The sequence below is a fragment of the Neltuma alba genome, unplaced genomic scaffold (assembly GCF_004799145.2).
Source record: "Neltuma alba isolate B1F8T4 unplaced genomic scaffold, ASM479914v2 tig00002618_pilon, whole genome shotgun sequence".
Classification (NCBI taxonomy): Eukaryota; Viridiplantae; Streptophyta; class Magnoliopsida; order Fabales; family Fabaceae; genus Neltuma; species Neltuma alba.
Genome location: NW_021632941.1, coordinates 272,160 through 288,508, shown reverse-complemented (window position 1 = coordinate 288,508; position 16,349 = coordinate 272,160). Strand labels below are relative to the sequence as shown.

Below are 16,349 nucleotides of genomic sequence, written 5' to 3'. Positions count from 1 at the left end.
CAACTGCTATCCTACAATTTATTGTTATTTGTCAACCGCTATTTTTATTGATTTTCTTTTCTGATGGGATTTTGTCTATGAAGAATATAATTTTTGGATCAAAACAATCTTAATATTATGTTGATTTTGGTAAAATTTTAATTATTATTATTCACCTTTTTCCATTTGAGGGTTTTTCTATAATAATATAAAATATTCAATTCGGTAAATATATGGATTTTTAGATATACAATTGATTACTGCAATCTGAAGAAATACTGTGGGGGAAAAAAACATCTTTTCACTATTTCTGCTCAAAGCGAATTATTTTATTCACAAATAACTTGAGCATAATTCTCTTATGTCCTTATATTATCAAAATTTTAATTAAATTGATACAAATTTTTAAATATTTAATAATAACACGACAAATAATTTAGTTATCATGTTTTAAATCATATTCAGTGAATCATTTTACATCGAGTCGCATATAGCAACAGTGCAAGATAAACTTGTTCAATTCCTATTGATTATTTTTTTATTGATTATTGATTATAAATTTTATAGTTGATATTGAAATTGATTGATTTTATTGATATTGATATTAGTCTATATTTAATCGAGATGCACGCATAAAATTTTTATAATAATGTCAACTACATGTACATGATTACTTAATATATTTTAAATTTAACTAAAAAATGACTAAATTATATGTAATTAGAAATATATTAAGCTGCTGAATTTAAACCTTACAGAGAAAATCTCATATAATTCAACTTGCTCAATTCCTATTTATTCCGGCCAATAAAAACTCCTATTTATTATTTATTAAGTAATAAACATCTAACTATCTAACTAATATATTAATGCATCTAATATAAATTTCAAATACAAAAATCACAAAAAAAGCATCTAAAGGAATTTTTTTTTCATTCTTCCCATATTATTTTCTTTTTTGACAAAAAAACTTTTACCTAGCATTGTTCTGTTTTCTTCTTTTTTTTTCTTCTAACGAATAAATTCTTTCCACTTTAAGCTTGATTAAGCAAAATTAAGCAAAAAGGCAATGTCAAACTTGAAGGGTAAGATTAATGAATGACTTGGAGGTCAATTAACCTCAAACACCTCTTACACTTCTTAAACAAGCTGATTGTGCTAACTAATAATTTAAAAAAATCCTTAATTCATTTTTTCATTTTGTATTACTAAAAAATTATGATAAAAAATCAAATATGTAATATAAAAGATTTGATAAAAACATAGACAATGGAATAGAAAAAATGTTTAATTTATTCATCGATATAATTATGTAAATAGGGAAAATATATGTAATCATATATATATATACACACACACCCACACACATATAGAGAGAGAGAGAGACAAAGAGGGAAGCACACGTAAAAGAGAGAGAATGAAACAGAGTGCGAGTATTCCCACTGACTGATATTCTCTACTTCTCCATCCTCTGAACCAAATTTTCGCTTTCTTTGTATAAAAATTCAAAGCGACGGCTCCGATCATCTGCCGCCAGATCGCATGGCAAAGTCTGGCGTGGTGGCGGTGGAACCTGATCCGACGGCGGCGACGAAGATGTCGGAGTTGAAGAAGGAGTTGAACAGATTGGTGAACTCCATCGTCGATGATGATGATTGCAGCGTTCAAACCATTGATCAAGCTAATGAAGCTCTTTCCGCTCTTAAGGACCTCAAGCTTCGAAGGAGATCATCGTCATCGCCATCTTCACAATCTTCGTCCTTGAAGTTAAACGGAAATTCCGCTTTTCCAGAAGAATTTAAGTGTCCTCTTTCTAAGGAATTGATGAGAGATCCTGTCATTGTGGCTTCTGGAAAGGTTAGTGTCATAATTCGAATGTGTCTGGTATCTGAGAAGATGTTGTAGATTCAAGAACCCAAACTAGATAGATTATTGTGTGTTTGATCGTTTTTCTTTTTTCTTTTTGGGCCAGCGATAATTTTCTTATCTCGCTTCTTTCCTTGGGAAAAAAAGGATTTTCTTGCATTTTTCAACATAAATTCAAGAGAGAACACACGATTCCTTCAAATATGAAACTCTTTAACTCACCAATCTTTGAATTTATTCTTTTTCATCAGTTATTATTACTTTCTCAAATACTCCCAACCCGTCACTACAACCAAACGGAGTGAAGAAGCTGGATTTTAGATTTTATAATTTTTTTCCTTTCTGTCAATTGTGCTTCTTGACTTGAAAGGCCTAATGCGAAAGAAAGAAGAATAAGTTTTTATTACCAGCATCATTGCCTTATCCCGAACCTTGAAAATCAGTATTTTCCGCTTGTTCATTTAATTAGGTCAATTTAATTTTAACCATTTGAAACTTTCAGCTTTCGTTCCCCTCTCTCTCTCTCTCTCTCTCTCTCCCCTTTTCCCGTCTTGTTTTCTTTAAGTCTAATCAGTTTTCTCCTGTTTTTCTTTTCTTGTTCAATGTGGCACGCGATTTATTTATTTACTAATTTTTTAACTTTATGTGATTGTAATCAAGAATTCTGATGTCTGGTAGTTGGTGATATTAAAGAATACAATTAACTTCCTGTTAACGCGTTGCTGTCACTGGAAGTGTGATTTCTGGCACTTTTTTTTTTTTTATCCACTTAAAATTTTCGGATCTTCCTCTTATTTTGTCGCTAGCTTTTTGCATTATTGTTGCATTTGGATGAGTGGGAGCCCCCCCCCCCCCCAAAAAAAAAAAAAAGAATCAAAACCGTAGTAATAGTATATTAACCATTGTGGAAGGAAAAAGAAAGTGGAAAGTGAAGAAAGAATAATTTTCTTTATGTCCATTAAATTGTGATTCTTTAGTGAATGACGGTGTTGATTAGTAGCTTTGTTTAAAACTTTTTGACTAATTTTCCCGAAAGGGAATAATGAACTTCTAGTGTTTTGAGCTCTTCCTTTTCTGTTGTGAATTGCTATAGTGTTGCTTCCCCACATTCCCCAGCTCCCTTTTCTCTTTCTGCCCCAGGACTTTCTTCTGTTCACTGGTACTATTGAAGGATTATATAATGAAATGATTCATGAGTACATTTACTCAATGACTTAACTGCTAAGTTAAAATGATTTTAATCGAGTCTTTACTATTAAGTTAATGTAAATATTGACATTCAAGAACTTTTTCACATATCAGCATAATGATATGAGTTTCTTTTTAAAGTTTTTGTTCATCTCAATTATGCAGACATATGATAGGCCCTTTATTCAAAAATGGCTGAAAGCTGGGAACAGAACTTGTCCTCAAACCCAACAAGTCCTCTCACACACTGTCCTAACTCCAAATCACCTCATAAGGGAGATGATAGAACAGTGGTGCAAGAACCATGGGGTGGAATTATCCAACCAACTTCACTATGTTTACAATGAGGAAGAGATAATAACAAAAGCAGATCGTGATCATTTTCATTCTCTGCTTGAGAAAATGTCCTCATCATCACTTTCTGAGCAGAAAGCAGCCGCGAAGCAGCTTCGGTTATTGACAAAGAAGATGCCTTTGTACAGAACACTCTTTGGTGAAACTTCACAAGCCACTTCTGAGATTCTCAAACCAATCTCTGCAAGCGACTCTTTTAACAACATCCATCCCGATCTCCAAGAAGACGTGATCACAACACTTTTGAACATCTCAATCCATGACAACAACAAGAAACTTGTCGCAGAAACTCCCTTGGTGATTTCACTCCTTGTGAAGGCCTTAAAGTCAGGAACTATAGAAACTAGAAGCAATTCTGCAGCTACCCTCTTCACTTTATCTGCTCTAGACTCAAACAAGGAGCTTATAGGTAAATCTGGTGCCTTAAAGCCATTAATTGACCTGTTAGAAGAAGGCCATCCTTTAGCCATGAAAGATGTTGCTTCAGCACTTTTCACCTTGTGTGTGGTTCATGAGAACAAGGCAAGAGCAGTGAGGGAAGGGGCAGTAGGTGTTATACTGAGGAAGATCTCAAGCCGGGTTTACGTAGACGAATTGCTCGCGATCCTCGCACTGCTCTCAAGTCATCAAAAGGCTGTTCAGGACATGGTAGATCTTGCAGCTGTTCCTAACTTGCTTAGCATCATGAGGGAGAGCAATTGTGAAAGAAACAAGGAGAACTGCATAGCTATTCTTCAAACTATATGTCAGTATGACAGAGCAAAGTTGAAGGAGATAAAAGAAGAGGAGATTACCTTTAAAACTATCACTGATCTTGCATTGAATGGAACTTCAAGGGCTAAGAGGAAGGCTAGTGGAATTCTTGAGAGACTGAATAGGGCTGTTAATATTACACATACTGCATAATAGTGTCATTATTACTGTGTATATTCTGCTTCTGTTTTTCCCAGGTTAAGTTGTTGAAAGTGGGGAGAAAAAAAGAAAGTAAATTTGTCTCTCACCAAATTTTGTAAATTCTTTTGAGTCAAGTCATTGCCATGTTCAGGAGTTATTACTCATTAGCAACTCAATAAAGTGAATCCAGTGCTCTTTTAGTAGAAGGAATCTTCTTATAATCCAATTCAATTATTCTTTTAGTAGTATTTGCAGTTTTACAAATTATACTAACTTCAACTTTCCTAGCAATAAAGATATCAGAGAATGCGTAAAATCCTTCATAGCAGGATATATGGTTCCATACTTTACCTTCTTTAAATGCCTTGGTTTGTAATAATTCTTGGTGAATATAAATCTCAATCAAAGGAATTTAATCTTTCTGGAGGTAATTTTTATCTAGAGATGATAGTAATTTCGAAATATCTTTATAATATAAAGAAATTACGTTGAAATTTTGAAGAGTGTGAGAGATAGTTTTAGGAAAATGAATTATGAAGATTTATTGCTACAATAATAAAAAAAATATTTCTTTTTAAAAAATATTTCTGTCACTAATATAAGTTATGAGTTCTTAATTATCATTTTTTCTAGGAAAGATAAATCTATATTTCTAATAATTTTTTTTGAAAAACTACACTATTTATAAGTGATATATATAAATATATTTTCATATAATGCATATTTGGAGTTTACTGTCTAGTTAGTCAATATATAATTTGATTTATATGGGGAAAGGTAAAATATTTCTTTCTGAGTAAGCTATTTGAGACGAATAATTACCTCATAAAATGGTGGTTTCTGAAATTAACTTATTGTTGGTAAATAATTTCATTCATTCTTACTTTTATAATTTTTTTTATAATGATTTAAATTTATAAATATATATAATAAATATATTTTCAAGCCAAAAAAACTTTGCACCAATATGCTCATTATGATGGTCCCTAATATGTATCTATGCCTATTTATAACATAAGCATGCTTCATGAAAGGGAAAAATGTACTTCCATAGGATAAAATTGACAAGTAGCATGGAGACACACACACACACACACACAAAAATAGGAAATTTTAAATTTAAAACAAATTAATTTTATAATTTTGATAGAAAATAAACAATACATCTATAAAAACTTACTTTGTAAAATATATGCTAGTGTCCCAGCCGACAGAGCAGGGTGCCCATTTTAAGGCGCGTATGGCTTCTAATTGTTCCCATATTTTAAGGCTTTTTCTCCCAGGTCGATTCAATTTTTTTTTCTTTTTATGTATTTTTTTTTAATCTCCCTGTTTTCTGCACAGAATAAAATTTTTAGTTTTTAATAATTTAATTTTGGACAAAACTTACATGTCGTTATTTATATCCATTAGGTTGAGTTTTCCAATTACTTGTATAAAAAGAATTCTCCAATTACACTTTGCCATGTGTAATATTTATTACTAATAATTGTCCGATAAAAATTTGAAATTTTATCAATGTCAATTTACCCATTTTTATTTTAACAAAATTCCACATGACAATATTTGATTGGAGAATTTTGCTTGGCAAATATATCCTCTTATTAGAGGGAATTTTGTTTGAGGTATTATCAGTATTAAATATGGACATCTCTTTCAATAGAAATTTATACTTTGATTTATTAACATTAGGAGGGACTAGCCTCTTTTGCTTTATTTTACCCATGATTTGATTGGAAAATTTTTCTTTTTCCACTACACCATATACATTGTGAGGTACTAAATATAGACATTTCTCTTAGTAAAATTTGAACATTAAATCATCACTGAGAGATTAATTCTTTTGACTAGAATTAACTCATTGATTTATTAGAAAATTTGAAATAAGCAGTTTGATCTTTTTGGCAAAATAAAATGTTCAGATGTAAATTTGTCCCAAACAATTTTACTAGGCATTCAAAAGTTGTTTGGTACGCAAATTTACTTAAAAAAAAGCTTAAAATCATAATAATATTACCCCTTACCATTAAAAATGTAAAAAGTCAACATTTTTTATATTTCACAATTTATTACTAACTGCATAATTATTTTTTTTTTTAACTAAGAAACATAGCAGTTGAAATAAATCATAATATTGAATGTCATTAAATTACATATATTTAATCATTTACACAAATAAACATTACATGTAACAGCTTTGAACTCTCTCTATATATATAAACAGATATGGATCAAATGCCGTGTTAACTCATATATGTGATGATATGTACAAACTATTCACCAATAAAATCATCTCATTAATAATAAAATTGAAACCATACCCTATAAAATAGGCATCATATCCTTATCAGTTAAACCAAACTGGGGCATTCCGTGTTGAACAATTTGAACGTTGCCCCCACATATGATGTATTTGCCTGTTTTTAAGGAAGAAACGGCTGAGACCATACCCGTGAGCTGCCAAACCTTGAAATTAAAGTAGTTTGGCTATTCCACAAGCTTTTCTTTTCTCTACTGAAGCTTTCCAAGAGTACATGCTTCTTTTCTAAGTTACGGGTAATTCCAGTAATATCAATCTAAAAAATTTAATAATATAAATTCATTTAATTATTACTTATTTCCAATGCCACGATCAGATTACTATAAAGGAATTTTCAAACTGTAAATAATAATACTGTTCTAGTGACTCTGCTGATAACTTTTCATGTTATAATAAAACGTATCTTCGGCAACCTAATTCTTGTACATTCACAAATACAACGTAAAGTGTATTCCAAAGATTGGGGGGGAAAAAAATCATAAGGTACTAATGTAATTATAAGATGTATTAGAACTGATCATGTGCAAACAGAAAAGACACTGAAGAGTTAATGCTACATTATAATAGCATCGCTTGTTTCTAATATGAAACCACACGCAGACTGAGTTAATGCTGATTAAGATAGAATATTACATCAGAGCCAAAATTGAATCTTGCAAGGACATGACTACCTGTTCCACAAGGTAGGTGATCAAGATGACCGAAAAATATGAGAAATTGAATAAGCCCACAGAGCCAACCAGCAAAATGGACTCAAATAGTCTGAAAAGTCTTTTTTTTCCTAAGTACACAAATAAAAAAGCAACTGTTCTGTGAGCATTTAATATGATCAAGCAGACTACTATGTACATATTGCAAAACAAACAGTCAATTATAGTTATATGTACACTTTTAGACAACATTTAACCCTTCTGTTCACAACAGGCACCGCATGGAACTACAAACAATGATTACCAAACATCAAGCACACGAGGAACTACCAACACCTCTCAGTTGGTAACATAAATCATAGGTTAGTCTATCTTGTAGGCCCATCCATGTTTATCCAAGAATGCCCGGACTGCTTCCTTTATGGCCAAGTTTGGTACTAACTGGGATGGATTAAGCGGTTCTCGGGTGACTGGATCAAACCTACCCACCTACGTTTGGTAGAGTTTAGAAACCGCGTAATGACTTTAAACTATTGAAAACATTTTATTTACAGGGACATACAAACCGCGTACCTTTTCAAGATGGTCAAGAATCACCGCCCTCTCATACGTAAGACCACTAGGAGTGATGACAGGATCCCGGAAAAGTTCAAGCGTAATTCTACAGCAAAGGTGATCTGGCACCTGTTATACTCAAAATGCCAAACCAAAAGGTAAACAAGCAAGCATTAAAAAAATATCAAGAAAGGAAAGGAAAAAAAAAAGGGCGCGGGAAGGGTGTATGGATGGTTTTGGTAGACAAGTAGTCAGAGACAAGCCAATGTATTCACCTCAGTGGGTGTATCGTCCTCTGCAGCTTTACCAAACACTCTTCCTAAAGCCTCGAGCTGTTCTGAAAGGGTGGTTGGATCTTCATCTATCAAGCCTTCCTCTTGGGAGATGCCATGTAGACTCTTTTCCTTTAAAGCAGACTCGCAAGCTTCTCTGAGACAGAGACAGACATTACATGAAGCAGCTGATAACAACTAGACAAGCAAAGTGGATACTACTTTTCAACAAATAAATATATAAGAATTAGCTAATCAGGCGCATAAACACAATTCATGAAGTAGCTGATTTCAAATTTGATATGGAATTCATTGTTCACCCAGCATTAACGAATGTCCAATGGTCAATAGGTTTGACAATCACCAGAAAACATACTTCAAGCTCTGCAATTCCCACGATCGCTCGGTAGATGAACGTTCCCATTCTAGGTATTTTGCTTTCGATAGCTCCTGCCAGATCTCTTCTACCATATAGCCCTTAGGATTGGCTCCCCTCCCAAGATCTAAAGCCTATTATTAAATGACTTTATAATCAGTATAAGAAATCATCATGCAAAAAGTAAAGAGAAAAATAGAAGCACGTATTGCACTGCGGTCAAGTCAATTTAATTAGATATCATGCCAAAAATCTAGAGAAGCAACCAGCGTCCCTTTATTAATTTACTTTTTGGCCAATAAATACCATGGCACTCAGCAGCCCAGGAGCACAAGGAACCCACCGCGGAGGTTAAAAAAGAAACATTACTACTGAATGAAACAAAGCAGGCAGATGCAAACCTGCACAAATTAATTCGCAGGGTACCAGCTAGACAAATGCATTCTATAACACAAGATCGCACAAGACACAAACCAGCAAAGAAAATGGGGGCAGGCAGAGGAAAAAGACTTTTCTCTAGCCCTCCAGCCAATGCAAACTCTTTTCCACGCATACCACAAGAAAAACATGACAACTAAACCAAACAAGTCGAAAGAAAAAGCTTTAATTTATCAGAAAGTATCTATAATATAACGATACTTTATACAACATAAACAAATACCATTCTCCCACTACACCAGACAAAGTAGGATTTCAACTTGCAAGACAGAACAAAATAAGCACTAGGATTTTACAGCATCTCGCCAATATTAGGTTTGATGATGGATTGCTTTCCATTTAGCTCAAGCATTATTTGCCACTAACAACAGATCATAACAAATTTAAGCCGAATGCATCACCCAAAAGAAAAAAGTAAACAAACAAGTGAATTATGCAAGAAGAAAGGAGAGTGAAAAGCTGAAATAGCAGGTTAAGTCAAACAGTCATCCATATTAGCGTTTTCCTCATTTTTGAACATGCTCTTAAGCGCATGCCATTGCCGTATATTCATGTACATAATAGTTAACGGGTTAGCAGTCAGTACATGGTAAACGTAACTTTCTTTGCTATCAAATATCCAAATATTCAATATTCTCAAATTTGGAATCATATTAACTACATATTTACACAGAAAAAACAGAACTAATAGCGTAAAATCTCCAAGTCCTTGTTTCTGACATCACAAAAATTTAGGCATTCTAGAAACAGCATCCAAGATACTGGAGTATAACGATAGGGCTGCATGGAATATTGAATCCATGCAATGCATTGCCATCATATTTGTTTCAAACATTATCATCATGGGTTCTAAAACATGGGAGACTTGGGAGTCAAAAAGCAAAGATGGAATATAAATACTGCTAAAGAGTAAAAATTTCATTAAGGCATTATTCATGGTGATGTCCTTCCACTAATTGTTAAATGAATAGAAGGACTCATCATTCTTTCCAGAAAAACTTCTATTGGACAAAATTCTAGGCGTAATTCCATTCCAAATAATTTTGCATTCCTGCAATGTTTCTCAAAAGTCAGAGGTATCCAAGTACAGGTAAACTGAAATAAGCAACAACTCACTTTGTTACCCTAAAAAACAAAAAGAGTAAAGCTTCCCTCTGCATTGAAGCTCCTCTGGATAAAAATTATCAAGTAGTCTGTCAGATAAATTGAAATAAGCAACACATGCGGATTGCAACTTTTTCTCTAATTCATACCCATATTGTTCACAGGAAGCCTCGTGAGTTTTTACTACATTCAATTTCTGATCACCCCTATAGAAATTTAGAGAATTGATGCCCGCTAGTCCATATCACTCGCGTTACTTATAAGTAAAAGAGTCAAATCAATATTTACTTTAGGTTGTGCAAGCAGACTAGGAACCTCATCAGGAGATTGAACTATGACTTTGTTGACAACTTTATCTTGACTAAATTCTTATCAATACCACACCGTTTTATTTTTTTGAGTGATTGTGGTTTTACTTCCGCATCAAACGAAGTGATTTGCAGTTAAATGCACAAAAGTAGCAATTGAAAATACCTTTTTTAACGAACAATCATACTTTTTCAAAGAAGCCATAAATCTCTAAGTTGCTAGCAACAGAAACACTTATAACAAAACAATATATAGAAGGAGGCTTCAATAGCCACAAACCTTCTCTAATTCTGCTATTCCCTTTGCATATTCTTGTCTCTGCAGCAAAGCAAGTCCCAACATATAGTGGGCCTGTGATTTAGCAAAAAGAAATCTAAATAGGTACGAGATACTCCAAAAAAAATAATGTGTTGGCAGTAACAATACATATGAAGAGAATGCAACTATTGTTACATACAATGTACCATAGTCAAAGACTATCTTCCAGCCATTGTTTCTATTAAACAGTACACACCTTTCATGCAAACCTCTATACCCCATTCTCAAGAAAATATACCAATAATATTCTTCCAAAGGTTAGATCAAAACAATGAAATTGTATACAAGATAATATAGCTTTAAGGCCAATGTTTTCCACTCTATCTGTTGTGTAAAATATAATTAACACTATCGCACTATCAACATACACAATTAATGGTAATCCGTATCTGGAAAAGAAAACACTCTAGATATATCTAACCTGCAACAAAACCAAAACCAAACAAAAGTGGATCTGCCGATTGACCTTCATATGATGGGTGAAAAGGGAAATGCACAATATGAGTTATTTGGCTCATAAAAAGCTACCTTTAATGCCCTTCTTCTCACAATAATTTTAAATATTATTTCCCAGAGAATCTAAATTTGAGAATATTACAAAGTTACGGATAGAATACATTTGAGTTGTAAAAGATAAAAATAGCATGACAGCTAACAGCACAAAACCTTCACAACAAAGAGCCTTTATATTTCAAATTACATGTAGCTTTCGTCACAGGAAAATGGGCATGACGGAAGCAATGAAATCGACTCTACTTGGAATAATTACAAGTTCTAAACCATAAAATGTGTAACTAACATGATCACAATAAATAATAATGCTTGTGCATAGTCAATTATTCTAAGGTTTAATCAGAAAGATTTTCACTAAATTTGCCAACGGTTTCATCTTAGATGTTTGTCGCAAGAAGTAATCTCATAATATGCGTGATTCATTCAGAAGTTACACTCCAGAAGCAGCATTAAAAAAAAAAAAATTCTGAAAGCATAGAAGTATCATGCAACTAACGTAGAAAAAACATGATCAGGCAGCAAAATTCCCGAAAGACAAAATGACCATACCAACAATTTTTTAAGAGTTACAAAAGAAGAAACACAAGAAACAAGGAAATAATTACCTTGCTTCTCAAACCAAGGCAATTTAGGAAATATCACTATTTCTATGGCTTGCTTGGAAGAAGTGAAAAAGTAACCAACAGAAAAGAGAGGATGTTAGTTAACCTATAAAATGGCACTATGTTTCTCCGGATTATTCATTTATTTTTGCCTCCACCATACACATTGAAGAAAGAGACCGCATGGTACACCCAGAAAAATCACCCAAAAGGATAAGATTCCAGCGCAACTATTAAATATCACTAGAGTTCATCTGAATATATAATAAAAAGCGCACCATACAGAAACTTCAGCGTTAACTTGGAAAGTAATTATGACTTCATATCTCACTCATCATTCCGCTTTATGTTTGCATCAGTGATCTAATCAAAAGATTTCAACCAGCATCCAATAGCCCAGTTCTTCAAATTCTTGCAAAGAAAAAATAGAAGTAAAGAAGTACTTCACATTTCAACATTTCAACATGCTATTATGAAAGCAATAGAGCCATTCAAAATCTAGAACAATAGCTATATCGCAGGCTAAATTAAATACGCAGCACACTCGATTCCAACGTGCCAGATGATTTACAAGTGAGGAAATGTAAGCAAATCAATATTAGACACGTTGAAGGCTTGAAATATTATATAATTACAAGGGGATCACAACAACCTTGACTGAATTGTGATTTAGTTGAATAGCTTTCCGACAATCTTCCTCCACTCTTGCCCAGTCACTGCAAGAACAACGGACCAACAAACGACACACATAAAAGAAACAAGAAAACCAATTTCAGTTCATGAAATTACAGACAAAGAGCAAAATCAAATTAGATGGTCTCCATACATACTTCCGCTTGCGATGGCATAGAGCACGATTCGTGAAATAAACCGGATTGTTGGGCATTAGAGTAATTGCCTTTGACAACAAAACGGCATCAATAAATGAAAAAGAAAAAACAATTAACATCAGCAAGTTCGATCTTTGCCAATAAGACAACGGTAACATAGGTCGATATACATCAAAATCCAAATCCGAAAAATACCTCCGTATAAGCATCGATGGCAGCTCCGAACCGATCTTTCTTGAAATAATTATTGCCGTTTATTCGAAGTTGCTCCGCCTGTTTCGCCACCGCCGACAAAGAACCTGCATTTGGCCCCATAGTTGGAAAATTCTATGTCCCTTTCAATTTCTCTCTCTCCCCCTCCCCCCAAAAAATAAAACTCTCTGGGGCTATAAACCTATGAAAGAAATATATGTATGTCAGTATTATGAACAACTATGGTTGGAGAAGAAAGGAGCAGAACGAGAGGAGAGAATCGTCCAGAATTTTCCAGGCGAAAGCCAGCGCCAAAACGAGAAGAGGATCGAACTCAGAAAACAGAAACTTGGAATTGAATTGACTTTTCATTTCAAGATTTAGGTCCACGAAAAATCAACTAGCAGCCCGAGCACCTAACTTCATGACAGCTCGCTTTCATTGGGCGGTTCGCCACCTCGCTTTATTATTTTGGCTATTTTATTTTATTATTACGTAATCTTTTCCTTGGGTTAAAGAAACTACTCCTCCGGTCCTAATTATAAGACCCAATTGACTTATTTGAGGAGATTAAGGAAGTAAGTTAAGTTGGTTATTTATAATAAATAAGTGTTGTCATTCCTAAAATATCCTTGCTAATTAAGTATATTGGCTAAAACTATCATTATTAAAAGGATTATCTTGGAAAAAATGCATAAATATAAGAGACAAAATGGATTAGGGTCTTATAATTAGGACCAAATAAAAAGTCAAATGGGGTCTTATAATAAGGACCGGAGGAGTAATATGCTTCCCTAGTCAAAAAAAAATAACTAATATCCTTAGAAGAAATTAATGATAAATGAGATGAAAAAAAACATTTAGGGAAAATGACAAATAATGACCTTAAAAAAAAACAATAAGAATGGCCAAGGAACAAACAAACTTTGGTTAACTAAAAAGTATTTCTAATTGACCAAAAAGTATAAATTTATCAAAAATAAATTTAAAAAGGTATTTTTTTTTAATCTATAGTGAGTTATATTATTTATAATTTATACTTTTTGGTTAACTGTAGACCCAATTTAAATGGAAGAATTATAATGAGGTCAAAAAATTACAAAATAAATCTCAAAAGTTGTTATTTTTTATTCTAAAATTTGTTATTATTAGGATTTTTTAGTAATTATTTTATTTTTTAGGATCTCATTATAATTCTCCTTATTTATTTAAATCTCACTAAAAAAAGCGTTGATGCTAATAATCTTAGGGAAAATGACACAAAAATGACACTTAAACTTAGAAATCCCAAAATGGTCACTTGAATAAGCAAAATCCTAATTTCGGTGTAATTGACCAATTTGGGATTTACAAATTTGCTGAAATGACCATATTGCACTTTATTTTTTTTTATTTTTAAAAAATCAAATACCCTCATTGGCTGGCTAGTTGCGCGAAGGTTCGGTGCCGGCAGTAGGCAAATAATTTTTTTAAAATTTTTATAACTTCAGTAACACGATTAACAAGTCTTGTAATGTTATTAACAAGTTTTGTAATGCTATTAATAAGTTCAGTATAATAATTAACAACAGATTTTTTAGGAAATTTAAAAAATAGCATTTTTACAACTTTATTGAATCATTAATGCCGTTAATAAGTTTGTAATTCTATTAACAAATTCAATATAACATTTAATAATAGATTTTCTAGGAAATTCAAAAAGTGACATTTTTACAACTTTAATAACAAAGTTAACAAGTAATGTGATGATATTAACAACTCTTATAAAGGTTGATGTTTTTAATATTAGTTCTCTATGAAGGTGGTATAAAATTTTCCCACTAATTAGACAGCCATTATAGTTATGAGAGTTGTTAATATCGTTATATGATTTGTTAATCGCGTTACTGAAGTTGTAAAAAGTCAATTTTTGAATTTTTTGGAAAATCTGTTGTTAAATGTTATACCAAACTTGTTATTCAAGTTATGGAACTTGTTAACGATATTGAAGTTGTAGAAATACTACTTTTTGAACTTCTTAGAAAACATATTATTAACTATTATACTGAATTTGCTAATAGCATTATAGAACTTGTTAATCATGTTACTGAAGTTGTAAAAATTTACAACAGAATAGTTGCCGACCGCTAGAGCTTGTTAATCATGTTACTGAAATTGATTGGCCGGTGAGGATATTTGGTTTTTTAAAAACAATAAAAAAACGAAAAGCAAAATGGTCATTTCAGCAAATTTGCAAATCTCAAATTGGTCACCTATACCTAAATTGAGATTTTGCTTATTCAAGTGACCATTTTGAAATTTTTAAGTTGAAGTGTCATTTTTGTGTCATTTTTTTTTTCATAATCTTATGACACGCACATTCATAATGGACATTTTTTTTGTTACATTATGGGCCTGTTTGGTTCAATTGCATATACCCTCTACCATGCAATGCACTGCAATGTAATGAGATGTAATGTAATTTTGATTACCATCAAAATGTTTGATATGACATTGGACATGTGTAAAAGAAAAATTAATTTTTATGATAAATTAAAAATGTAAACAAATAAAAATACCAAAATATCCTCATCCAACAACAAAAAAACATGTTTGCCTTATACTTTCGTATTTCTTCAACAGTAACAAATAAAATGAAAAGGGAAATAGATCATGACATTGATTTCAATATACAATAAAAATTCATGAATCACAAGTCTGACCACAAACTATATAGATTTGGAACCACTTTTTTGGAACTAACTGACTAAAACACAGGGAATGAAGTAATAATATAGATCTGGAATCAAATTTGGGTCTTTGGGAAAATCAAAACTATTGGTCCTTCTCTTCATACATCATTTTTCAATTACTTTGTTTTGAGATCGAATGTCTGTCTGAGATGAAAACTATGAAGTGTGACTGTGAGAAGGAATCATGATTGGGAAATGAAGCTTTGCCGACTTTGAAGGAACAGGCTTTGTCGACAACTCGACATTGAAGAAGATGGTGGAGGCAAAGGAAGGAGGTGGTGTGGCATCGAAGATGACGCCGGCAACAATGGAGGTGAGTGAGATAGAGGCCGCAGAAAAAGTCCAAGAAATAGAAGATGAGGGGGAGGGATTGAGGGTATTTTGTGTCTTTTTACATTGGATATGATGGGCAAATAAGACTTTTTAAAATATACAATAGAGTGGTAATGAGTATTTATAAGAGGGGAGGCGTGAATGGATATTATCAAATTTTTGGTAATCATCATTACCATGATAATTGATAAATCTTATTATCATACTAAAAAGTAACCAAACATCATTCTCTTAGTAATACAATCCCTATTACCATGGCAGGCCTGCAATGGGATTGAACCAAATGGCCTATGTAAAATTAAAACCTAAAGTGCTAGATCCACGAAGGATAAACTCACTGCTCGAGCACGTAAGTATATGACAGCTTGCTTTAATTGGGCGGTTCACAACTTTGTTATTTTAGTTATTTTCTATTATTATTATTTAATCTTTTTTCCTGTGTTAAAAGATGTAATAACTAATATACTCAGAAAAATTTAAAAAAAAAAGTGATGATAAATGAACTTCATAATAAAATAAAATGA

At 32.5% G+C, this 16,349-nt stretch overlaps 2 protein-coding genes across 4 annotated transcripts; one reads left to right on the top strand and one right to left on the bottom strand.

The window, feature by feature from the left end:
* The first annotated feature begins 1,371 nt into the window (after positions 1 to 1,371).
* Positions 1,372 to 4,529, top strand: LOC114734021 (U-box domain-containing protein 9). Of its 2 annotated transcripts, none has more exons than XM_028921518.1 (2): positions 1,372 to 1,836; positions 3,199 to 4,529. In XM_028921518.1, the coding sequence occupies exons 1-2, from the start codon at positions 1,522 to 1,524 to the stop codon at positions 4,291 to 4,293; spliced, it is 1,410 nt and encodes a 469-aa protein (XP_028777351.1). In that variant the 5' UTR covers positions 1,372 to 1,521; the 3' UTR covers positions 4,294 to 4,529. The 2 variants fall into 2 exon arrangements, with proteins under 2 accessions (XP_028777351.1, XP_028777342.1); XM_028921509.1 differs by having other exon boundaries at positions 3,175 to 4,529.
* A 2,769-nt stretch (positions 4,530 to 7,298) lies between these two features.
* LOC114733980 (E3 ubiquitin-protein ligase CHIP-like) lies at positions 7,299 to 12,953 on the bottom strand. Of its 2 annotated transcripts, XM_028921459.1 has the most exons (8): positions 12,764 to 12,952; positions 12,569 to 12,636; positions 12,391 to 12,454; positions 10,585 to 10,656; positions 8,455 to 8,588; positions 8,082 to 8,235; positions 7,825 to 7,935; positions 7,299 to 7,740 (listed from the first exon to the last, which is right to left on the bottom strand). In XM_028921459.1, the coding sequence occupies exons 1-8, from the start codon at positions 12,881 to 12,883 to the stop codon at positions 7,615 to 7,617; spliced, it is 849 nt and encodes a 282-aa protein (XP_028777292.1). In that variant the 5' UTR covers positions 12,884 to 12,952; the 3' UTR covers positions 7,299 to 7,614. The 2 variants fall into 2 exon arrangements, with proteins under 2 accessions (XP_028777292.1, XP_028777298.1); XM_028921465.1 differs by lacking the exon at positions 10,585 to 10,656 and having other exon boundaries at positions 12,764 to 12,953.
* Between the last annotated feature and the right edge of the window lie 3,396 nt (positions 12,954 to 16,349).